General features: G+C 49.2%; 2 protein-coding genes across 2 annotated transcripts in view; both read left to right on the top strand.

Moving 5' to 3' along the window:
• LOC129384590 (uncharacterized) overlaps positions 1-25,749 on the top strand; it is a 134,594-nt gene that overhangs the window by 74,187 nt on the left and 34,658 nt on the right. The gene's annotated exons all lie outside the window — the stretch shown is intronic.
• LOC140218317 (uncharacterized) lies at positions 1,708-2,930 on the top strand. The gene has a single exon (XM_072288069.1). It carries the CDS (start codon positions 1,730-1,732, stop codon positions 2,861-2,863), a length of 1,134 nt encoding a protein of 377 aa, XP_072144170.1. The 5' UTR covers positions 1,708-1,729; the 3' UTR covers positions 2,864-2,930.

The following is a 25,749-nucleotide window of genomic DNA, read 5'->3' as shown; positions in this document are numbered from 1 at the left end:
AAGGAATATGAGAATATGTTTCATGCAGAGAGTAATCAGAGAGCTGCATTTCTAAGTGTGATGAAGTATTGGCTCTGTGACAGTGAAGACTTTTACACTTGTGCAACTGGTCACAGTCAAAAGTCAATGTTAACCCTTTCGGCCCTGGTGTCCTAAATATATCCTTAATCCAGCAGTAAACACTCTGCTGAAGAATTACGCAGCCTTCAAGAACGACAAGATAAACAAAGAAAACAATAATGAGAAAAAGAGAAAGTTGATTACCCTCAAGTGAATATGATGTGTGCTGTTTTCGCAAATGTGTATGCATACAATATATGAACTGTGTGTTATGTTGTCTTGACATCTCTGGAAATTTTTAAAATTATTGAGCAATGTGAAATTCGACAGATTTTTCTTATTAAGCTAGTGAGGTTGATGTATATCATATTTTATTGATATGAGTGTTGTGTGTTCGAATGTCATTCTGTGATAGTGGAAATCAATGCCAAATAAAATGTGGGATATGGATTGTACAGCTATCTGTGACAGGCTGAAAAAAGAAAGATGTTTTTTCCGGCGCACCGTCTTTCTAAACCCAAATTCTGTAGTGCATTTTGTTTTATGGGGCCCATTGTCAGCGTTGCTCCAAATGCCGAAGTTGACGTGGAAAGAACTTGTCTCAGTTCCTTAAATCACGTCATTGCTAAATTTATACTGGATGCAAATAAATTCCGGAGGTATACCCTCGAACATGATGCAGTCTTGTGCTTTTTATTTCTTTCGATGGTACCTCAAGCGGAGGCGGACGGGCTGAGTTTGGTGACGTCACGGGAGGAGTGCCGAGGCCTTCTCCTAATCTAGGCGTTTCTGACACAACCCGTTGGCCACGCGAATCACGGACGCCGTAGTAGAGGCCTTTGTCGGACGCCTTAGGGACGCGTTGCCGGCGCTCGTGTGTCTTGAAGGTGGTCTCCGACGTGGCTTAAGTGCGCGGCCGCACGGGCCTCATCTTTAAAGCGATCGGCGATGTTTGCAGAGTGCGCGTACCGCGGGTAGTTTCGTGTGTGCTGTGCTTTCGACGTTTCGTACGCGTTGAAGCGACATATGCGCGGAGATCAAAAATTGGAGGACGCTTAAGCTTCGCCTTCAAGAGTGGAACGCGACAGCGTTTCCTTCGACCCGCCAAGGGGTGTAAGACAATGGGCTACGGCGCAGCGATCACTTACGAGGCGCCCCGCATAGGACGCGGTGAGCGTCGAGCAACGCAGCGTTCGGCGCGGCAACGAAACGTGCGTCTGAGCAAGCGGAACGAACCAAAGAACTCGGTGTCTCGCAGGGGGAAACGATGCACGCCAGCACCCGTGAGGGAGCAAGGAGAAACGTCGTCAGGGGAGAGGGAGTCCGGGCCGCGACGCGCCTCGCACCTGTCCCCGCACAACCCCAATGCGTGCGTGGCGCGCCACCTGTCGGGGCAGCGCCGTACATTGGGAGGAGGGGGTCTTCTGTGTTTGCCGCAAGATGGCTCTGCGTGTGCGGAAAGCGCAGAAGAAATGTAGCGGAAAAGCACTTCGCTACTCGTGTAACTGCGACTTCTGTAAATTACATGTTCATAATTACCGATATACACAGCAGTATAACTTTCTACGGCTCGTTTCTAAGGCAACACCGCATTCACTAGAGGCGCTTTTGTACCGCTTTGAAGCATCGAACTCGTGGCTTGGCTAACGAAGTGGAAGGACGTGCTATCATGTGCTCCCTTGTAGGGGCGGTTTCAGCGGCCCGTGTGGGCCGTGGTATCAGGTGTACTGAAAAGCCGGCTGAAGACTACCAGGTTGTTCTGCCTCATCTGCCCACAGGTTCTTCTGTTTTAAACACCGTTTTTTTGCATGCCGATGTGAAAGCCAGGCCATATCGAGTGGAGCATGTCCGAGATAGCCTTGCACGTCTTTCGTTGCTGCCGGAAGTGGTTGCCCTCGGGGCATACCAAATGAATCACCTGCGGGCAGTGACGTTTAAGGACGAGGAAGGCAAGAGGAAGATATTAGAAGCTGAAGCGTTCAACGTTAAAGACCACCGCTGCATGGTCATCGACCCGCGCGACCGAGGTGTCCGACTGAAGCTATACTGGCTGCTTCATGGCGTACCGGACGAAGACGTGCGAGTGGCTTTGGCGCCGTTTGGAAAAGTGACGGAAATTAGCAGAGACAAGTGGAAGGTCAAGGGCTGCATTGACAAAGGATCAACCACCCGCTCGGTGACGCTGAAATTAAATGTGGGCCTCACTGTGGACGACCTACCACACCAACTGCGTGTTGCTGAGGATATGGCGCTCGTCTTCGTTCCTGGCAGAGCGCCGCTCTGCCTCCGATGCCGTGGCATCGGACACATCCGGCGAGAGTGCCGCGTTCCACGATGTGGGGTCTGTCGTCGCTTCGGCCACGATGATTCCCAATGTGTGCGCTCTTATGCCAGCGTTACAGGCCCACTCCAAAGGGACGTAGTATCCGAACACATGATGGACGCCGCAGATGCCGAAGAAGCTAGCAGGGAGGACAACGACGTGGCGAAGACTCCTGCAAAGCCCCTTGAACCCTCCCCAGTAGCTGTCCAGGAAGCGAACCTGGGGGGTGAGCCCTTGGCTGCAGCCCCGGAAACGAAGCCAGCGACTGCAACATGCGACGCAGGTTGTGAAGGCAGCAAGCGCGTCATCGTCACTGCCGCAAGAAGTCGGCCAGGAAGCAACAGACGTCGAGATGCTTATGACCGGAAGCATCGCTGCAAAGCGTGCTCACGAAGACACTGGCAATACAGGAATAACTACTGCGTCAGGCACCGGCGAACCTCCAACGAAGGCATCGACTACGCGGCGGTCTATGCTTAAATCGAAGCCGAACGTGCTGCCTGGCAGTAGGGTGGCCCCTAAAACGCCTCCGCCCTAGCGGAGGACCCGTTCCAGTAGCCTTCAACGATGACCACAAGAACCCCACAGCTTCGATGTGAGTAGGACGCTTGGCCAAGCAACCCCATGAGATGGCGTCTAACTTTAAATCTAGCCTACGCGTTGCGACATTGAATGTGCGAGGAATGTGTTCGCGCAGGCGGCAGTGCCAGATTAGTCGCATGCTTTTAGAGAATGATGTTGACCTTCTGACTGTACAAGAAACAAAAATTGAGAGTGAGGAGCAAACAGAACAGATGGTTCAAGTTTTTCGATCTAGATACAGTGTATGTGTGTGCCATGCTGTTGGACGGTCAGGAGGCTGCGTCATTTTTATTCGCAATAGCATATCGGTTGTAGAAAAAGTGTCCACCTGCGAAAATGGGAGACTTGTCGCATGTGATTTTATTTTTGCTGGTCTACTGTGGCGCGCTGTGTGCACCTACGCACCGAACAAAATTCATGAACGCGAAATTTTTTTTTAAGTACGCTGAAGGATTTTTGAAAGCAGAACGACATGTTGTGTTTCTTGGGGATTTCAACTGCGTCTGTACAGCTGAAGATAAAACGACGAGCCTCAAAGTACGCGATAGAAGCGCTGAGCTGTTGAACGCGATAGTAATTGAGAGAGAGCTTGAGGACATTGGTTATGCAATGACGCGAGATGGCCAAGCACGGTATACGCACTTTCAAGGTGATTCCCATGCGAGGCTTGATAGAATATACGTACCGGCGAAGTTTGTACCACTGTGTTCCTCTTATGGAACACAATATCTCAGTTTTAGCGATCATAGTTTGGTCTCGATTACGATTGGCGAAAAACGAAAGAGTGTCAAGTTTAATTGGTTCCTGTGGAAGTTCAATGAAAAACTGCTGCAAGATGAATTGTTTGTCACGAGAGCCAAGGAGTATCTTTCAAATGCCCTGCATGCGGAAACCAACTGTTTCATATCAGTGTGGGAGCAGTTTAAATGCGACATTAAAATTGCTGCCATCGATAGAGCATGCGATAGACCATGCAATTTATACTATGGGCCTAAATAAACTCGCCCACATCTCTGTCCTTATTAGGTCTTTCCCCGAGGTTTCTGGGATTTCATCAGAGTTCACAACGGCCCCAAAGGTGTGAACCAGATGTCAGATAAGCTTGTACGGATGCTGAGCAGGAGCGTAGCCAAGAGGGGGGCGGGGTGTTTAGGCTTTTGGTTGATGTAAAGCTGAGCGCTGTATACCACCTCTCTCCTCTTCCTTCCGGCATATTTTTTTTCTCCCATGCTATTTGCACGTCGCATCGATTTATTAAAATGTAAAAACGAAAATAAGAAGAGTCGGTTTGTTGACAAAACTGGTTCCTCTTCTAAAAACAGATGATGGGACTAAGCCGAAGTTATTGTTGCGCCTCCGTTCTTTTGTTCCAATGCTCAGGATCGAGAAAAATTAAATTATTGGGTTTTACGTGCCAAAAAGATCCCCATAAGACTCACAGCCGCCTCGCTAAAAGCTTCGCTCTGTTGATTTTGACTTCTACGGTGCTATTTCACTGCAGGTTTTAAACATACTTTCAATCTCTTGCTTATCGTGTCTGTGTATGGGTCCTTACGCTGGCGCTTTAGAGATGAGCTCAAAGAAACGACCCAAGTTTATTTTTTTTTTTAATGAGGTATCTGGCGAAGTTCTTGTCTGGAAACAAAAATGGAAGAAGAGCGATGTTCAGCCCGCCTCCGCGGTACAGGTAGCTTCGATTTTCCTTGCCTATCCCATTAAAGCTTTCAAAACATTCACCGTTTGGTGCGCAGATTCTGGCCGCTTTGCCCGTCAGCACCGCAGAAGCGCAACGTTCGTTTGCAACGCTCGCAACCTTCAAGTCTTATCTAAGAAGTACAACGTCGCAAGAGCGGTTGCTGAGGCGTGCATTTCTTGACATTTACCGGGATGTTGTTGTTAGTCTAGAAACTGTCGTTTCGCATCTGTTCGTCGACCACTGACGGCTTCGGCTGAATATGTAGCCTGAACACTAGCTGAGAGACTCCTTTCCTACTTTTTGTGTATTCCGATGCGCAACTGAACGGAGAATTTTATGTAATGTTGAGGTTGTAGAGGAACTCAAGGAAGATTCATGTATTGCCGCCACCATATTTTAATAGCGCTCTTTTTCCTCGGCCGACAGTTCAGCGTTGAATTCGAAACAGTGACCTTATTTTTGTGTTTCAGTAATTGTCTTTTGGTGAGAAAATAAATGTCATTTACAAATCAAGTGCTTAGAATCCTTTTGCACTCGTATTTTTATGTAGATATTAAAGGGAACGAAACAACTAACCCTTTGGCTTTATTCAAAGCAGAAAAACGACTAAGATATACTTTGAGTTCAGGCTCTCTCTATTTTAATTTTTTTTTTTACCGGCGGCGCATAACACCCCCAGAAAATTATTTCTGGCTAGGCCACTGGGGGGCACTTAAGATGTTTCAGAAGTTGCCACAAGCTGCAGCGTCCATATACGCTTCACGTCCTGGAGACAACGCACCCAAACAGAGAGTGTTTGTGGCTCTGTGGATGGCAAGCCCTACAAAGTTGTTTGTCTTGAGGCAGGAATTCAGGCCATGTCGTATCGCACGGTTAAAGAACGACGTAACAACAAAGCAAGCCAGGGGCTTGATGGCCACATTGAAGAGGGGCTCCGACGCACCTAACGAGGGAAACACTTCGGTTGCGGTAATACATACCCGCCTAGACGCCGGGCGTGCCATCGCCGTGGCTGACGCAGGTGACGACGCGTCTGTTCTGCGTTTGCCAGCACTGGTAGAACTTGGTACATCCTCCGTCGGCACAGAAATGTTCATGTTGGTAGGTGTGGCAGAACAATACTGAGACACTGTCGGCACTGCGTTTACGGTAGCCATTAGTGGTGACGCTGTCGAGCACAGTTGGCAAATCGCTTTTGCGCACGAAGCCAACGCACCTTGTCGACCGCGGGGCCGAGCGACGCAAGCTGGGAGTCAAGCCTAACTCCCTATTCTGATTCTCAGAGGGGCCGGGGTTCCCCTCTACGCCTTGAGTGCGGCTGATGACCACTCGAGGAGGGGTCGAGAGGTGTCTCGATACCGTACACTGCAAAAAACCGAGAATACCAGGTAATAATTCCCCCAAAACGGCCAAACGAGAGCTCAGTGGAACGCTGGCGGTGCTCAGCGTTCCAATGGCTTGGCTCAGCCTCCACATTTAAAAAGGGGCGGTGGTTGACATGACTAACAGATCATCCACAGAAAAGTATTGAACCGGAGATTGCCATGCATCTCCCAAACACACTGACGCGGATACGAAGTCACACGCAACGTTTCTGCGCACGCTCGTTTATTTCTAACTGCCCCAACAAGTGGAGGAGAAACGGTTCTTTTCGCCCACTATAGGAGTTTAATGCATGGCTGCACTAGCAAACACGCCGGCGGATGGCAGCATTTGTTGCTGGGAGACACCTGCTGATGAACCCCTCCTTCGGTACCACCAAGCGCATTCGAAATCCATAGCATGAGCACCGCATGCATAATGCGAAGTACTCTATTTGCACAACTCTGACGCGCACCTTTTTTGAATAATAGGTGCTTTCAAATTTGAATGTGCTTTACAATCGTAGCTAATTCTATTCAAAATAGAAAAGCAAACCGATTCTCACTAAAAAAAAACAATGCAAGGTAGCTGGCCGTACTGCCATTGAGACATCGCTCGAACAGATCGCAGGGTGGTTCCATTGTGCGGGCAATGCCCTCCCGAAGACGACAGCTGCACTAGCTTCCAGATATGTTGCATTTCTAATGCGGTAAATGAAACTGCAGATGACTTTCTTTGGTTGGTAGACAGCAAAAAGGAGGTGTCGTTAGACACTGACAGGGACTAGCCGCTAAGGTTCAGCTGTGTGCGTGTCTGTGTGCGTTTGTATGTTCCATAACATCGTTTCACCACGGTACGCATCGACTCAGGTTTCGTTATTTCTGCGCATTAGAAGCGTCACGAAGTTTGTTTTTTTAATATTTGGGCGGTAATAGAACTGCGCTTTGTAATCGGTGGCGCGGTATAATCGAGCAAATACGGTATATTGATTCGGCCGCCACAAGCGGCAACTTGCCTATCCGTTCACTTTATTATGCATTTTATTTATCATTTCTACGTTTCAAGTGTAACATAACAGCTAATTTCCACACATCCTTTCTATGACTTCATTACCTATAATCTTCATGTGATTACAACTAACAAGAAGCCGAGCTACTCGGGCTCCTCTCATTCGCTTATTGTAAGAATGAGCCTCAAGATAGTTTTGAGAAGGAATTAGTTCGCCATTTAGTAACATCAAGCCGTGACAGACAGAAGGAGCAGTTGTTGGACACAGGGCGCCAGCTTTTGCTTCTTTCTACAACAGAACTACATCTAAATGTTTTATGGGGCTGTCTGCGCTGATTCAATAGACGTCACATCGAGGAGTTTGTAGAAATAAAAAATCCGGGACTTAAGCGCTATGGGAACCCAAGTAAAGGACGGACTACCATTGCCGATGCGCTGTAACACTGAAAACTTCTGATTTTGGATTTGCTTCCACCGATGATCCCAAAAAATTCTGACAACTTCGCGCTTCCACACCAGTCTATACCCAGTTTCATCCCAAAATTACTAGAGGGGGAGAGAGAGACAAAAGGGGAGGAAAGACAGGGAGGTTAGCCAGTGAAAGTACCGGCTGGCTACTCTGTGTACTAGAAGGATGATGATGATGATGATGATGATGATGATGATGATGATGATGGTGTATAGGGTTTTGTGGCGCAAGGGCCAGTCATGGCCAAAGAGCGCCAAGCAATGATGTTAGGTACTCGGTGAGGGAAATAACAACAAAGGTTATGGTGGCTGTCTATGACGAGATAGCATGGCTGTATGGATGCATACGACCAGAAGCAAGATATGAACATGTTAACATAATGACAATGGCTTGTGAGGCGTGCTGTTAACCTGAAAGTTATACCATGAAGGTGTGAAATACTAAAAACTTATACATGCCAGTAGCACTACTGCCTCAATGAGGTCCTTAAGTGAAAGGGCCCGGAGGCAAGCGCTATACAAAGCGCTGCTTTCGCAGCAGGAGCCTCTGATTAGAGGCCGTCAGCAGCAAGGAACATATCCGAGTGTAAAGGGATCTGCTGTCGGTAGGCTAGAGGGAAGTCCTTTTTCCTTCGATGTTACGCTTCCCGACACCCCAGCAGAACATGGACGGTCATTGTCTCGCCCCATTCACAGCAGGTTGGAACTTCGCTACCCGTCAATAGATAAGAGTGTGTGCAATAGGTATGCCCTATCCTAAGGCGGCAGAAAGTGACTTCGGTTCACAGTGTTTTTGTTATTGGTGCGCGATTTGCTAAGTGTGGCTTAATTAAATGGAGTTTATTGGAAGTTTCAGCGTCCCACACCTGTTGCCAATGCATTCTAAGATTTTTGCGCAAAAATAGTTTTAGGTCTGAAGGTAGGATACCTATGGAAAAGTTGCCAGCTTTTGTTGTAACGCATCTGGCAATTTCATGTGCAAGGACGTTGCCCTCGATGCCTTTGTGCCCAGGCACCCGAAATACTCTGTTTATTAGTCGAATATAATTTGCACAGGAGTGAATATAGCTTAGTGAGTATGGGGTTCTTGGGGTTCTTGAATGACATCAAAGCTTTTACGACAGACAGGGAGTCTGTAAATGCAATGGCTTTCTGTAGCTTTTTTTTCTTCATTTGTTGAACAGCAGAGAGTATTGGGTACGCCTCTGCGGTGAAGATTCTTGTTTCCAGGTGCGTAACGTTGAATTCGGAGAACAATGAGCCGACAGCTGCATACGAAACGCCAGCGTGCGACTTCGAAGCATCAGTGTACAATTCCATGTACGGGTACTTGTGCTGGAGTTCTAACAAATGCATTCTTATGTGTGCCTCTGGAGCATGTTTTGTAACCTTTACGAACGATGTATCGCATTCTCTGTGCTGCCACTGCCATGGCGGCAATGGCTTCGCTGGGACCATGAAGTTTTGTACAAGCATCGGAACGTCGATTTCCTCAAAAAGTTTTCTAACGCGCAGAGAAAATGGTTCTCTTGCTGCAGGTCGATTATCAAACAGCTTTGCAGATGTGAGGTCGTTTATGGTTTCGTAACATGGATGGTCGCGGTTCGCGTTAACTTTCAGAAAGTAAAGGAAACTGCAGTATGGCCTCTGAACATGAAGCGACCACTCGTTGGCTTCAACGTAGAGACTCTCTACAGCACTCGTCCTGAAAGCACCGGTAGCCAGGCGGATACCTAGATAGCGAATAGGGTCAAGAATCTTTAAGGCGCTTGGAGTGGCAGACTGGTAAACCCCTGTAGTCTAGGCGTGTACGTATAAGGCTTTTCCATACATTCATGAGGCATTTCCTGTCACTGCTCCATGTTGCATGTGACAAGATTTTCAGAATGTATATTGTTTTTAGGCATTTGCGCTTAAGATATCTTAGGTGCGGAATAAAAGTTAATTTTTCATCCAGAATAATGCCCAGTAATTTGTGTTCTGTGTTTACAGGTATGCGCTCTCCATTTAAGTGTATATTGGGATCTGCGGTTTGTCCTCTCTCTCGTGTGAATAAAACACGAGTTTTTATTGGGATTTATTTTAAAGCCATTTTCTCTGGCCCATTTAGACATTTTGTTCAGTCCAATTTGGGTGTGTTGTTCACAGATTGCGAGATTACATGACTTGAAACCCATCTGTACGTCATCTACATATAGGGCGTTGAACACGCCGTGTGGTATTGCTGAACGCAAAGAGTGCATTTTTATGATGAAAAGCGTAAAGCTGAGTACGCCTCCTAGCGGCACTCCAGTTTCCTGTGTATGTGGTCTGGACAGAGCAGTCCCAACTCTAACACGGAACATGCAATTTGATAAGTAGCTTTGAAATATGCTACGCATATTTCCGCGAATACCAGTTTCTGAAAAATCTCGCAATATTCCAAATCGCCACGTTGTATCATATGCTTTTTCCATGTCGAGGAAGACAGACAGGAAAAGCTCTTTGTGTATAAAAGTGTCGCGAATATTTGCTTGTATGCGAACAAGATTGTCTGTTGTAGAACGCGCTTCTCTAAAGCCGCACTCATAAGGACCGAGCAGTTTGTTTTCTTCAAGGAAATGTAAAAGCCTGCGGTTTATAATTTTTTTTATAAAGTTTGCAAAGACAACTGGTTAAAGCAATGGGACGGTAACTTTCCACTGAGAATAGATCTTTACCTTGTTTTAGAATGGGTACTACGATGGCTTCTCTCCATAACAGTGGAAAGTACCCCGTTGCCCAAATAGTGTTAAAGAGGGACAACAGAGCCATTTGAGCGTCAGAGTTAAGATGCCTCATCATCTCATACATAATAGGGTCGGCTCCAGGAGCAGAGCTTTGACAAGTGTTTAATGATGCTCTGAATTCTGTAACACTGAATGGACGGTTGTAAGGTTCGTTTTCACCACGCTTTCTATTGAATGGCTTGCTTTCTGCAGATTGTTTTAATTTAAGAAAAGGCTCCGAGTAATGTTCGGAGCGGAACACATGCTCGAAATGCTGTCGAAGGGCGTTAACCTGGTCTCCAAAATTATTGCCTTGGACATCGACTAAAGGCAGGAGGCAAGGTTGCTGGCCTACTAATCTTTTTTCAAGCGATTCCATACTTTACCTTCTTGTTTTTAGGAGTTAATGCCGGTGACGTATTTTTCCCAGCTTTCACTTTTAGCAGTGCGCCGTGTTCGTCTTCCTTGGGACTTTATGTGCTTTAAGTTAATGAAGTTCTCTGTGGTCGGAGACTGGCGCAGCCTGTCCCAAGCCTTATTCTGTTTTTTTTTTTCGTGCATTCCTGCAATCCTCGTTCCACCAGGGCACTCGCCTATTCTTCGGAGCCCCATTCGTTTGTGTGATGTACTCCAATGCGGCGTCAATCATAAAAGCGGTAAAATAAGCAACGGCATAGTTTATATTAAAATCGCTGAGAGCGTTTGGAAGTATACACGTCATCGTCTTAAATTTTTTCCCAGTCTGCAGACACAATCTTCCATCGAGGGGCGTGTGGTCAAGGACCATCTTCTTTTGTACCTTTGAGGCACACAGGAAAATGATCACTGCCATATGGATTCGAAATACCAACCCATCCTAAACAGGGTACTAAGGTCGGGGATTCTACACTTAAGTTTATGGAACTGTATGTTTTACGTGCAAGGCTGCAAAATGTTGGTTGTTTACTATTTACCACGCAAGCTCCTGAAGAAAACAGGATTTGTTTTATTATTCAGCCTCTTGCATCGCATCGAGAATCTCGCCAAAGAGTATTGTGTGCATTGAAATCCCCAACCAATATGTATGGATCTGGCAGGGCGTCTATTAATCCCTGAAGTTCTGTTCTGTGGAGCCGAAAGTTAGGCGGTATGTAGAGAGAACAAATGCTAATTAGTTTTCCAAAGAGTAAGGCCCGAACCGCAACTGCCTCAAGAGGTGTTCGAAGTTCTAGAGCACGGCATGCAACGGACTTATCAGCTATTATTGCTACACCACCGAACGAGGTGTTTACGTCGTCACTGTCCTTGCGGAAAATGGCGAATTGCGACAGAAAACCTGACTGTGTTGGTTTTAGGTATGTCTCTTGTACACACAGCACCTTGGGATTATATTGGCATTGGAATATAAAGCCAGTATTGGCATACTGGCATTAGTGTCTACGGGCGTTGAAACTGGTGCGGATCAGCTAGCGTCATTGAGAAAATAAACGAAATAAGGGAGGCCCTGTCGTCTCATTTTTTGTAACCGGGAGTGCTACCATCTTGATGTGATATATCCTTTTGCATCTGGAATAAATTTGGCGAAGCAGATAGGCCGGAGATTCGAACTTCAATTCCGACGAGCCGGCGACAGTCCGCGCTGCTGACGCGCGTCAGAAAGAAACCTATGAAACGTCTGTAACAGTTTTGTAATGAAGCAGACGCACCACTGTGTTTCTCCACGGCATTTTGAAGAATACGACGAAGAACCAAGCACTCATTGCGCGAGAGCTTGTGTGGCTCGCTAAACTCATAGCTCAGTGGCAAAAAATAATTTTCAAGCTATTACGCTACACTTCAAACGAAGCTTGGCTCGAGAACGGAATTTGCTTCGAGAAAGGCTCGGGAAGAAAACTTCTTATCTCACTTTTTGGAGGCCGAGAGCAGCAAGCTGCTTCACTGCCGTGGTTGCTAAGGAAACGACGATGTTTGGACCAGCATTTCTAGTGCACATTTGCGAATACAGCACGTTACTTTAGAAACACACTCTGAAACACAACCCGGCTGGTCGGGGTCTCTCTTAAGCTTTTTTAGGAGCATACGGTAATGGCATGCATTGCATAGTTTTGTGTAAATTTGAGCCCGCTGGCTTTCAACGGACTTGCGACTTAGCAGAATGACCAGTTTCTTAACGGTATACTATCTTCTAAATATAACAATTTCCAGAGCTTACGCATGTAACTTTGCGGTGCTTGAAAAGTATATGTTGCTTCGAATATGAAAGAAAAAAACTTACGCGCAAGAAATAACCCCTGAAGAACGTGTGAACCATCAGCACGAAGCTAGGGCAAACTTATGTACTAAGTAAAGTACTAGCCATCATTCCCATGGTATCAGAACGATCGCAGCGCTCCCTGTAATATTTTTTTAGAAATTATTACAGCCTCTACCACCCCTCTTGACAAATGTAGGCTTTTCAGCAAGCAAACGCCAAGTGCAAACTCGTCGACGGGAGTCTTGAACTGCAAAGTTGCCCTCCTCCTAGTTAACGCAGTGGCTCTCGTCCCGTGGCACAATTTTTGCCGGGAGAGTGAGACTTTCTTTGCTAGGTGGTTATCGTTGGCAAGACCAGGTGGATCACTTCATGTGGCAATATCCTTAAGGGGAGGGTTGACCTACTTGATAGTGATAAATTCATAAATAGAGGTGATGTCCCTCAGGCATCATTCCGCACATGCCAGTAGCTGCAAAAAGTTATGTCGCCATCAGATGCTTGTCCTGCTGCGCGCCGCTCCGAACGGAAGACCAGTTTTGTCAAGGCGCGTCTATATATGCTAATTTGCTCTTGAGAAGAGCGTCCTGGTTCAACGGCACTCGCGATGCGGCATTGATTATGGCGCGAGTGTTGACGTACTTGGTAGTGATGAATTCAGAAGTAGGGGTGATGTCCCCTACGCAGAGGTCATTGCGCTCATGCCATATCTGCAAAAGAGAATAATAATAAAGCGGCTGTTCCATGCGTGTCGTGTAGTGCACCGCTGCGGAACTGAAGACCAAGTTTGTGGACGTGCATCGATATGTGGCAGTTTGCTCTTGTCAAGAGCGCCATGGTCCTACGACACTTGCCACGCGGCAATATTTTTGGCGGGAGTGTTTACGCACTTGGTAGTAATGAATTCAGGAATAGAAGTGATGTTCCCCACGCAGAGATCATTATGCAAATGCAATATCTGCTCAAAATAGAGGGGCCATGAAATGCTTGTCGTGTAACGCGCCGATGCGGAACTTAAGACCAAGTTTGTAGACGTACATGTATATGTGACAATTTGCTCTCGCCCCGCGGCAATGTTTTTGGCCGGAGTCTTCACGTAGTTGGTAGTTCATAAATTCAGAAATAGAGGTGATGTCTTGCAAGTAGAGATCCTTCCACACTTACCATATCTGCACAAAATAACGCGGCTATGAAATGTTTGTCGTGTAGCGCGCCTCTGCCAAACTGAAGACCAAGCTTGTAGAAGTGCGTCTATATGTGGGACTTTGGTCTTGTCCAGAGCGCACTGGTCGCAAGGCTCTCGCCACGTGGCAGTGTTTTTGGCGGAAGTGTTCAAGGACTTTGGCGCTGATGAATTCAGAAATACAGGTGATATCTCCGACGTGGAGATCATTGCACATATGCCATATCTACACAAAATAAAGCGGCTATCAAATGCTTGTCGTGAAGTGCGCCGCTGCACAACTGAAGACCAAGTTGGTCGACGTGCATCTACATGTGGCAATTTGCTCTTGTGAAGAGCGTCCTGCTCCTACTGATCTCGCCAGGCAGCAATGTTTTGGCGGCAGTGTTCACGTACGTGGTAGATGGGGAATTCAGAAGAAGAGGGGATGTCCCCCACGCAATGATCATTCCACATAACCATATCTGCACGTAATGAAGCGGCTATTAAATTTTTGTCGTGTAGCGGGCCGCTGCCGAACTGAAGACCAGTTATGTCAACGTGCGTCTATGTCAGGAATTTCAGCGCTCCAGAAAAGGAGAGAGACACAATTGAAATGTGTTAAAGAACATATACTTCTAATGAAAAAATCACGAAAGAAAAGAAAAGCAGCAAACTACCTTGACACACTCTAAACACTACACACACTCCGAAAACTAGCTATACACATAAAAAGCAAACAAGCCCTCAACTATATATTGTTCCTCCGCTCGACTAACGAGCGCGACGTCACGAGCTAACGAACGTTCTGACAGTCGCCAGTCGTGTCGGACTCCGGCCCAGCATGGCAAAGGACGTTGGCCTGCGTGGTTCCGACGCAGCGTGGGCGTTGAGCTCCGACGAGAGCGATGGGGTTGTAGTCTTCCGCAGAGATCCGCGTGGCACAAGGACGCGGTCTGGGCCAGTCGGCCGTTGTGCCGCTGACGTGGCCAGGCGATTGACTTTGTGGCACGGGACAGCAACCAGTTGCAGCAGCGTGGTGTTGGACCGGGGCCGGGGAACACAGCCACGGCGACGCAGTCGAGCCTCAGGAGCTGGAGTTGTCGCTGGTCAACTCACAAACGTTCCCTCTGCTGTCCGTGGTCCTCGAAGCTGCTGCCTCCCGTCTCCAGAGCACAGCTGGAGATGCCACTGTTTTGGTCCTGGACCACGTCAGCAATGCCAGCTCATCTCCGCCTGTGTCTCCTTTTCATTAATTTCTTCGTCTTTCGCACTTCACGTGCTTCTCGCCTGTGAATCCCTCCTACACGTCTTGCCGGTGACTCATGACATAGGCGCCCATTTCAAGAGTTTTTTGTACAAGAAACTGCTCATCGCACGCTGTCACACCAGGTTGGAAATAAACGATCACAATGCCACTCCATATGTCCACTGTCCATACATCACCTCACGGCACGAAACGACTATTCTCTTCACTGCACTTAAACGCAACTCTCTGCACGGCAAAAATAACATTTACACTGTTTGTTGTCTTGTGAATTAACGTCCGAAGCCAAGTAACTCTACTCAAAAAGTCTGCACCCACGTTTCCTCTCCCTTTAATGTATTCGACTTGAAAACAGTACTCTTGCAAAGTGAGGCTCCACCTCATTACTCTTCTGTTCATTAACTTCGCCTTACTCAATAATTATGTCCCCACTCGCCCTTTTGGCACACATCACTAGACCTTACGTATCTCTCCACGTCATTCTGCATTCCGCGCCAAAGGAACTCTCCTGTAATCCTTGCTGAGGGGCTTTTTACACCCTGGTGACCAGCCATGACACAATCGTGTCCTAATCACTTCACTGTCTTCCTAAAGGTCTTAGGCAGAATGAGCTGCTGAGCTTCTATGCCCGAGCTGAACACGCATCTGTCACGATCCACCCCGGGTCGTGAACAAGGGAGGGCTTCTCAGCGTGGTGGTGCTGAAAGATTACTGACCGGCGAGCTGCCGTGCTCGTCGGTGTTTATTGTGGCTCGGGTGACCACTGTTGCCTGCCGAGCTATAGCAGGCCGCCGAGCTTGGCGGGTGAACCAAGATTATGTCCGAGGGGGCGTCACCTACTTGCTACAACCCCTCACCCCCAGTTTGTTTGTTAAAATAAAAAACAAACGTACAAGTTCAAACAAATGTCCAAGTTCAACAACGTCCAAGTTCAAGTTAAACTCGTGAAACAAACGTCCAAGTTCACACTATGAGGCTCTGCCTCTACCCTTGCTGGGTCGACAGTGCCTGCTACCCAGGCGAGTAACGGTCTGGTGGCCTCCGCCGTCGAGTACTCCGCCTGGGCACCAGTGTTGACGGGTCGGGTGTGGCAACGCCGGGTGCTGCCTGGGCCAGCCTCGCTCCATCCGGAGGGTCCGTAGTGGTCGGCCTCGTGAGTGGTGCCGAGCTAGACACCGGTCCAACGGGTGCCGCACCACTGGCTACGGTTGCCGCCTCCGAGGTAGGTGGTACTCCGCTAGAAGCGACTGGTGCTGCCGCTAGTCCTCCTGCGGGCTGGAACTCAGTGGCAGTCGAGGGTGCTGGCCAGGTCCCGAGGCGAGGTCTGACATGGTGGGCGTGTCTGTGCCACATGGCCCCATCTGGCATGCGGACAAGCAGCGATGAGGCGCTGGCAGGAGACACCACCTGTCCGGCAGACCAGGGTGGGCCAGGACGGAAGTTCCTGGCGACAACTGGAGCTCCCGGCTCTGGCAAATGCCCGGGACGGCACCCTTGGTCAGCAGCCAGCTTCTGCTTCAGCTTCTGCGTCTCTGATTGAGCCTTGTGCAGCTTGCGCTTGCTGCGGGAGACCTCGCTCTTGAGCTGCCTGTTGCGGCTCTGCAGGCTCGTTATAATGTGCCGCATCTCCCGGTTGATTGGCTGAGCCTGCTCGCTGGACACCGACGACGCCTCAAACTCAGTGCGTAGATTCTCGTACTCTCGACGAATCTGCACGATGTTGTCCTCGAGGCGAATGACCTCCGAGCGAAGCTTCTTCTGGACAATGAGCTCCTCGCTTTCCATCTGCTCAATGTGGCGAAGGTGTGAGTTTTTGGCTGTCGACAGCAAGGAGCGACACTCGTCCAGCTGAGTCTTGAGTTGCATGCTCTCGTTGTACAGCACGGAGAACTGGCTCTGCAGGCCCTTGTACTCTGCTGTGCTCACCACCAGGCTCTTGGGCAGCGACCGCAGCTCTATCCGCAGCCGCTCCACCGTCTTCAGGGCCTCCTTGTGGTCAAGCTGGAGCTGCTCTAGCTCCAACAGCCGTGCCGATGAGAGCTCCCTCTGTTCCTCGAGCTGGCTCTGCAGGTCCTCCAAGCGCAGGGAGGCTGCTCCGCCACCACCGCCACAGCCCCCAAAATCCACATGTAGGCGGGACCAGGGTCTCTGTGGGAACGGCCAGGGGGTGCTTTCCACATTACGCGAGGCTCGCTGATGCACCTGGCAGATTTGGCAGCTCTGCATCACATGCAAGCTGGCTTCCGGGTACTCTGGCAGACGAATGCCCAGTACATGAATCCAGTTTCGGCCCAGCAGCGTCGGCGACGACCCCTTCGTTAAGTAAAGGGGAAGGGTTGCTTCCCTGTCGCCAAAACGAACGCTGACCTGTGCCTGACCCTGGACCTGGGAGAGTTGCCCGGAGGAGCTGCGCAGCATCACGCCCGAAGCCTCGACGGACACGCCGGGGAAAGTCCGCTTGAAGAGCTTCCCGGCCATTACAGACACGCTGGCCCCCGTGTCCAGCTCCATGGAAATGGGGTGCCCGCATATTTCGACGGTCAGCATGTATGGCGGCACAGACGACGGTACAAAGCTTGTGTGCCACATGTCGAAAATCGGCGGGTCCTCGGCCACGACGTGGAGCCTGGCCGCGGAAGAGCTTGAGCTTGCTGCCGCATGCCTCCGCCGCGTACCCTTGCGACGGCTACCCTGGCCGCGGGCTTGTGTTGTACCTGGGCTTGAATCCGGCTGCTGCTTGCTGTTCGTCCTCCCACTTCGGCATACACGTGCCAGGTGCCCAGTTTTCCCGCACGTAAAGCATTGTGCTTGAGAGAACTGGCACTGTGAAGGGGAGTGGGCACCACCACAGCGACCGCAGGTACTGCCCTTTGTCGCGAACTTGTTGACCGCCGCTTCCGTCGACGGTGAGCCAGTCGCACGGGAAATCTCGCCGGCGTCCTTGGCGGCAGCTTCCATTGCCAGCGCTGCCTTCACGGCGTCGTCCAGCGACGGGTCGGGAAGCTCCAGGAGTCGCGTCTGCATGGCGGGGTTGTTGATTCCGCAGACGAAACGGTCCCGGAGCAGCGAGTCCAGTTGGTCCCCGAAGGCGCAGGCACTCGCTAACCCTCGTAGCGCAGCAACGAATTGTCCCAGGGTCTCTCCTTCCCGGCGGCTCCGGTTGTTGAAGCGGAAACGCTCCATGAGTGTGGACGGTGCTGGGTTAAAATGCGAGCGCAGTATGGCAAGCAGCTCACCCAGCGTCTTAACGTGCGGCGTGGCTGGCTTCAGAAGGTCGAGCAAGAGGCTGAAGACGCGGGTCCCGCAGCTGGCTAGGAAAATGTCCCGCTGTTTGGCCTCGGGTGTGTCGTTTGCCCGGAAGAACACGTGGACTTGCTCCTCGTAAATTTGCCAGGCGGACCCATCTCCCTCGAACGGCTCGAGCCTTCCGTACAGCGGCATGGCGACAGCAACGGGGGGCGGTGTTTCGCCGCTCGCGGCGACGTGGGACGCTCCGTAGGTACTCGTCGCCAGCTTCTTCGCCAGAGTCACGAGGATCCCATCCTCGTCGCCAGTGTCACGATCCACCCCGGGTCGTGAACAAGGGAGGGCTTCTCAGCGTGGTGGTGCTGAAAGATTACTGACCGGCGAGCTGCCGTGCTCGTCGGTGTTTATTGTGGCTCGGGTGACCACTGTTGCCTGCCGAGCTATAGCAGGCCGCCGAGCTTGGCGGGTGAACCAAGATTATGTCCGAGGGGGCGTCACCTACTTGCTACAGCATCTTCTATATAAAAGACCATTGTGCATAAGAAGCTCAAACGTAATGCGGTTTCTTTTCCTCTTCACTAATTCTCGTATCTCCTTGTGGCACGATCTGACCGACCCGTGTATGTCTTGCTCCTCCATGAAATCAGCGCGCGTCACTCTTAACCACTGAATTGCAGGTACCTTCAAGGCTGCCATGGGTGCCTTGCTCTGGGTTTGGGCTCTGGTCTGTAGAGTGTACGATATAACTGGACGGCATACCCCAGTTACCACTTCTCGTGAATTATGGATGTACAGCTATTGCTTGCTCACTTTATGACGTGGTTGTTCACCAGTTATTCATCTCTCTTAACTGCGATCGCTGTACTTCTCTTCCAGCTCCAATCTGGATCATACCCTCTCCGTACTCCAGAAAAATTCCCTAGAATTAGATCGTATAATGGCTCTTCAAGGCATTTTGCCTTAGACCACGTGGTATAATGCGGCGTGGAGACTTGGATACAGGCTTCAGGTAGGTACCTCACTGTGTGGTCAGCCAAGGTAACTTGCCTCAGCACTCCTGTCAGATCTTCATGGCGTACCAAGCTCCTCTTTAATAAAACTCTATTTGTGCAGCTATCTCTTAGCACCGTTGCCCATTGTCCATGAACCTCTCTTTCTACGGCAGGTAGAGCTTGTTCCTTTGGGTCTCCTTACCGCTTTTCTCCCGGTACCTGTTGGCCCTCTTGAACCTGGTTCACCTCTACACAGTTCGGTTGCGAGTCGGTTTCTCCGCATTTGCCTATTACGCATGCTGTTTTTTGTGATGTGCCACACCTACACTCATTCGCACGGTGCCCTTTTCTATTGCATAATTGACACACTATTTGTTGGTGGGAGCGGCTGTTCCCTACGTGACAGTTAACGGCGCGATGCCCGGTACGATTACAGAAGAAACACCTTAACTGGGGTGGGCGCCTGGTTTCCTGAATTTCGTATGTTTCCTCGTCTACTTAATTTCTGGCTAGGTCCTTTTTCACACTTCCTAGGTTTCTCAGCCCCTGTGCAACCAAAAATTCATCAGCATGTTCGGCCAGATCATTGACTGAATCCAAGTTTCTCTCTTTTAGAAAGACACCCAGATTATGGCTACAGCAAGCTATGAATTGCTCACTGACCATGCAATCACGAACCCCCGCATAAGTATTCGCGACATCGGCCATGTCTACCCACCGGTCAAAATAATTTCAAGTAGCTTTCTCATGTCTGCGTCTTCCGGCTTGCTGTTTCGGAATTATAGCTCGCGAAATCCTTCCGCTGTAAGTTGGAGTCTTTGTGTAGTGCCCTCTTAACCTTGTCATAGTCTAGGGAGTCGGAGGCGGTCATCCTCCCAAAGATACTCAGTGCCTCGCCTACCACGGGTGTGGCCCATTCGCTCCAGTCCCTGCCTTGTCGGAGGGCTATCTTGTCGAACCAGTGGAAGTATTGATCCAAGTCGTTACGTTTTTCATCGAATTGTGCCGTTAGCTTACGCCTAGAGAATTTGTTGGCTTTTGGGGACTGCAAGCAGGAGGACACTGATGCCAAAGTCTCGTCACCGCGGTGACCCTCTCTTGCTTGTGCCAATCTGAGTATGAGTTCTCAAATTTCCTTCTCCCTAGCATGCACTTCTCGCGCTTCCGCACGTTCGGCCTCGCGTTCTTTTTGGACGTTCTCTCTGTGTTTCTCAATAAATCTCACGGCTTCGTCCTTCGAATAATCCAACTCTTTCACTAAGGCTTGAATCTTGTCCCAGTCAAGTCAAGTCAAGTGAAGTTTATTTACAAGATGCACAAAGTACACTTTCGAGGCCACCCTGGCAAGAAAGCTGTAAACATACAGGTTGACGAGTCCAAGGGGCCACCATCAGCCGACATCAGCATCGCACACATCCGTAATACAATCAACAAGCTTTCGTAAGTAGCTTCATAAATACAACACGTGGTATATATCCACTTCCCTGGGGACGAATATATCTACATACACGTATACACATTACGAGCGCATTGAAATTCGGGTAAATAACATTAGCGCCAGGGGAATATATACTGTTACACTTTTAAAATGAACATTATTAAAAGAAATAATTAAAAGGAACTTAAGCAACAGTAAAGAATGTGCACCTGCAACTTAGACGAACTGAAATGAATATACGTATGATGAGTTCATTCTGAACAGATATGGAATTCAACTAGTTTACAAATTTCAAACAGTTAGGTGAAATTTATCAAAGACAAAGATATCGCGCAATAGCATGCGTGATAGAACCGTATCTACATTTACGTACTTCTGCAGTTGATTTAATTGCGCGGGTACGTTGTATGTCAGGGTTTGAATAAAGTAATTTGTTCAATAGTGCCTGATCATCCATTTTTGCTAATCTTCGTGTTGCACGGGTGCTGGGTCATTCTACGAAGACTGACACATTCTTTAGGAATTGTATGGCTTTTTTTTTCTGCAACTTGTAATTGGTGTAGGAGACGGCATGCGCACAGTGCTTTGACGTTAATTATTCTGCTTTCTTGAAATAACGATTTTGTAGGATGTATATAGTGAATATTGTGAATACAACGAATAGCTTTTCTTTTTCGAGCAGCAACAGCCTGTTAATGTTACGCTGTGTAGTCGCAGCCAATACTAAGGTGCAATATATTCCACCGAAAAAAGGGAATCCATTTCCGGATAAAAAAAATTTGTGATGTGGCAGGAAAAATCAATCCGGGCACGCTCGTCAATTGTTACAAATTGCAGCGCTCCATAAATGGACAGAGACACAATTCAAATACGTTAAAGAACATTTATATAGAAGACGAAAAACAACGAAAACAAACAAACAGCAAACTACCCTGACACACTATAGACACTATACACATACGAGACACTCCAAAATGAGCTATACACATCAAAAACAAATAAGCTCTCAAAAACATATTTCCTCTGCTCGACTAACCAACACGACGTCATGAGCAAACGAACGTTCTGACTGTCGCCAGTCGTGTCGGACTCCGGCCCGACGAGGCAAAGGACTTTGGCCTGCGTGGTTCCGATGTAGCGTGGGTGTTGAGCTCCGACAAGAGTGACGAGGTTGTAGTCTTCCGCAGAGAATCGCGTGGCACAGGACGCGGTCTGGGCCAGTCGGCCGTTGTGCCGCTGACGTGCCCAGGAGATTGCCTTCGTGGCATGGGACAGCGACCGGTTACGGCAGCGTGGGGTTGGACCGAGGCCACGGAATACAGCCATGTCGATACAGACGAGGCTCAGGAGTTCTGGCTGGCCAACTCACGAACGTCCCTTCTCTGGTCCGTGGTTGCCCGAAGCTGCTGCCTCCCGTCTGCAGAGCACAGCTGGAGATACCACTGTCTTGCTTTTTGCCCTATCTCCAAACATCTGGCAGTTGTTGAATAGAGCTGAATTGAATTGAATCTTCGCCTGCGTCTCTTTTTTCTTAATTTCTTCTTCTTTCGCACTTCGCGTGCTTTTCGCCTGCGGGTCCCTTCTCCGTTTCGTCGACCTGCATCTTCGTCTTTTTCACATTGTCATACAGGTCTTGCCAGTGATTCATAGCAGTCTATATGTGGCTATTTGCTCTTGTCAAGAGCGAACTGATCCTACGAGTCCACACGGCAATTTTTTTGGCGGGAGTGTTCTTATGCTTGATAGTTTATGAACAGACAAATAGAGGTGGTGTCCGCCTCGCCGAAATCATTCCACACATGCCACATCTGCACAAAATAAAGCGGCTACGAAATGCTTGTCGTGTAGAGTGCCGCTGCGCAACAGGTGACAGGTTTGTCGACGTGCATCTATATGTGGCAATTTGCTCTTTTCAACATCGCACTGGTCCTACGACTCCCGCTACTCGGCAATGCTCTTGGCAGGAGCATTCTTATGCTTTAGAGTTCATGAATTGAGATATACAGCTGGTTTCCCCCATGCCGAAATCATTCCACACATGCCACTTCTGCACAAAATAAGCCGGCTATCAAATGCTTGTCGTGTAGCGCGCGGTTGCGGAACTGTAGACCAGGTTGGTCGGTGTAGCAGAGCTGCCAGCAACGCGGTATTGTGACCTGTGACGTCACGCTGCGGTTCCATCGTCCCATCGGCAATAAACGTCGTTCTTCACCGACAACCGGCCTGCTTACTTGGCGGCAGCGGTCCCTAGTCGGCACGTCGACGCCGGCGCCCTTCTTCCACCGCCGAAGCCCTTGCACACATCAGGCCACGCTTGGCTTGGATGGAAAACTTGGGAGAGCGAGGTTACCTTATTTTAAAGCGAAAGCTTTACTGGCCGATAACTTGCGATTTCGCCGTGGCGGTGCTCTGAAGAGGCACATGACGTCACAACGCTCGCCTCACCGCGGATATTTCTCTCTCTCTCTCGCTCCCTAGTCACTACTGCGCATGCGCCACTAGTAGCACCGAGCCACAGGTGTTCCGCCGCCGCCGTTTGGTATGACGTCACACCGCGTTCCTCGTCGTTGCGCTCCCCTCCGCTCGCTTCGCCAGCTGCATCGCATGCCTGATAACATGTCGGAGGACTGAAAAGGAGAGCTCGCGTGCGCCGCAACCACAGTTGAGGCGGCAGTATGGACGGCGACCATTCTGATAAGCCGGAGGAGGCCTTCAATCGACATCGGAACGAGATGAAGACGAAACGAATCGCCCAGGAAGCAGACGAACAGCGCGCCGAATGACTGGCTAAACGCCGCAACATAGCTATACAACCAGGCTAACCTGGACTTGCAATCAAGATTACCCTAGGCTAACCATGATATGCCCTAGCTTTCGCTACGTATATCCTCGCATAGCCGAGCTAAGCTACTGCCATCTTTTTCTACTACCACTTATCTGAGCAAGCAGGGCAAAGATATGCAGGCAGCCACGTTGCTAGTATCGATAGGTGAGGAGGCTAGAAAGGCGTACAGCACGCTCAGGTTTGAAGCAACAGCAGACAAAAACGACGTCGACATCTTCTTAGAGAAATTTGAGGATTTCTACAAGCCTGAAACGAATCTAACCTTTCAGGAATTCAGTTTCGGATCAAGAAACCAGATTATGGGGTTTTACGTGCCAAAACCACTTTCTGATTATGAGGCACGCCGTAGTGGAGGACTCCGGAAATTTCGACCACCTGGGGATCTTTAACGTGCACCTAAATCTAAGTACACGGGTGGTTTCGCATTTAGCCTCCATCGAAATGCGGCCGCCATGGCCGGGATTCGATCCCGCGACCTCGTGCTCAGCAGCCCAACACCATAGCCACTGAGCAACCACGGCGGGTGTCAAGAAACCAAAAGGAGGGTGATAACTTCAGTGAATGATTGACCGGACTGTGTATACTAGCTAAAAACTGCGAATCTCGAGCGCTAGAAGATCGCTTGCTGCGCAGCCGCATTATTGTGGGCATTCGAAACAAAAATTTGCAGCGAAGGTTGACCGATGAACACCCTTCGTATCAGAACACTGTCAATATCTGTCGCGCCGATGAGCAAGCGAAAGAGCAGTTTCGCGAGATAAGCGAAGCAGCCGCAACCACTCAGGAAACGAGAGTTCATGCAGTAGCAAGCAACAGAAACGTCTGCAATAAATGCGGCTGCCAGACACATCGCAGCAGAATATGTCCTGCGAACGGGAAGACTTGGAAAAAGTGCGGCAGGCTGAACAATTTTGCCCAAGCATGGAAGACGCCGCCGCCATCACGAGACGCGGTGCAGAGACGCAGAGATTCGCATGAGCTGCTTCTAGGAGCAGACGAGTACTATTTTTTGGAAACTTTAACGGTGCATACCATAACAGACAACTGGAATGCGACGGTTCATATTGAAGGCACAACAGTGGCGTGTAAATAAGACTCCGGCGCAAACTCCTGCGTTATTTCGAAAGGAGACATTGAGACGCTACCAGATAAGCGAACAGAATCCTGCGGGGTCACACTTAGGGCGTTTTTTGTACGCAAAACTGCATCGCATCAAAAATTGCGGCTGTTACTTTCAGCGAACAACAAATCTCGGGAAGAAACATTTTTCATTGTAGAGCAGAACGTGCCGGTAACAATGAGCGGCTCAGCGGCGGAACGTTTGGGGTTCATGAGCCGCTTGTGCAACATTGAATACGAACATACTTACTCCCCAGCGCAGCCTTTTGCAGAAGTGTTCAAAGGGCTCGGCCAGCTATGGGACTTCGAGTACAAAACGAAGCTGAAGGCCGGGGCCGCGGGTATCGTCGTGCCAGCTAGAAGAGTCGCTGTGGCCTGTCAAAACAAGGTTAAGGCGCAATTACAGCGCATGGAAGACCAAGGAGTAATAACAAAGGTGACCGAACCTACGGAATAGTCTAGCCCCATGATCACAGTGGTGAAAAAGGACTAAGTACGCATTTGCCTGGATCCAGCAGAGCTAAACAAGTCACTGTTACGCGAGAACTATCCTATGCCAACAATAGAGGACATAGTTCCACGAATTTCCGTGGCTTTCTTTTCTACATTAGAAGCGGCATCTGGATTTTGGCAGATTAAACTGCATGAGTCAAGCTCAAAACTCTGGACTATGAGAACGCCGTATGGTCGCTATCGATTTCTTCGAATGCCGTTTGGCATCACCTCGGCCCCAGAGATTTTCCAAGCAGCAATGCAGCACCTGTGTAGCGGTAGTCATGGGCGACATATTGCTCTCTGGAAGGACTAAAGAAGCGCACGAATACCACTTGAAACTCTTGTTGACACGCTGTCAAGCACACAATCTCAGACTGAACCTCAAGAAATGCGCATTTTTGCAGCCCCGTGTGCATTACTTGGGTTACATATTCAGTGGAGAGGGCCTGCGAGTAGACCCGCAACGAGTGCACGACATACTACAAATGCCAGCACCGAAGAACAGTGAGGAGCTGCAAGTGTTTGTTAGTATGATTAATGTCGTACAGCCATTCATTCCAGGCATGTCTGACGTTGCTGCACTGCTGCGAACCTTACTGCGGAATGACATTCCATGAATATGTACCGAACAGCAGGAAAAAAGTTTCCAAAAGTTGCGGCAGTCCTTGGCGCAAGCACCTGTGCTTATTACCTCGACCTGAAAAAAAGA

The sequence above is a fragment of the Dermacentor andersoni genome, chromosome 5 (genome assembly GCF_023375885.2).
Source record: "Dermacentor andersoni chromosome 5, qqDerAnde1_hic_scaffold, whole genome shotgun sequence".
Classification (NCBI taxonomy): Eukaryota; Metazoa; Arthropoda; class Arachnida; order Ixodida; family Ixodidae; genus Dermacentor; species Dermacentor andersoni.
This window is presented reverse-complemented; position numbering and strand designations above follow the sequence as displayed.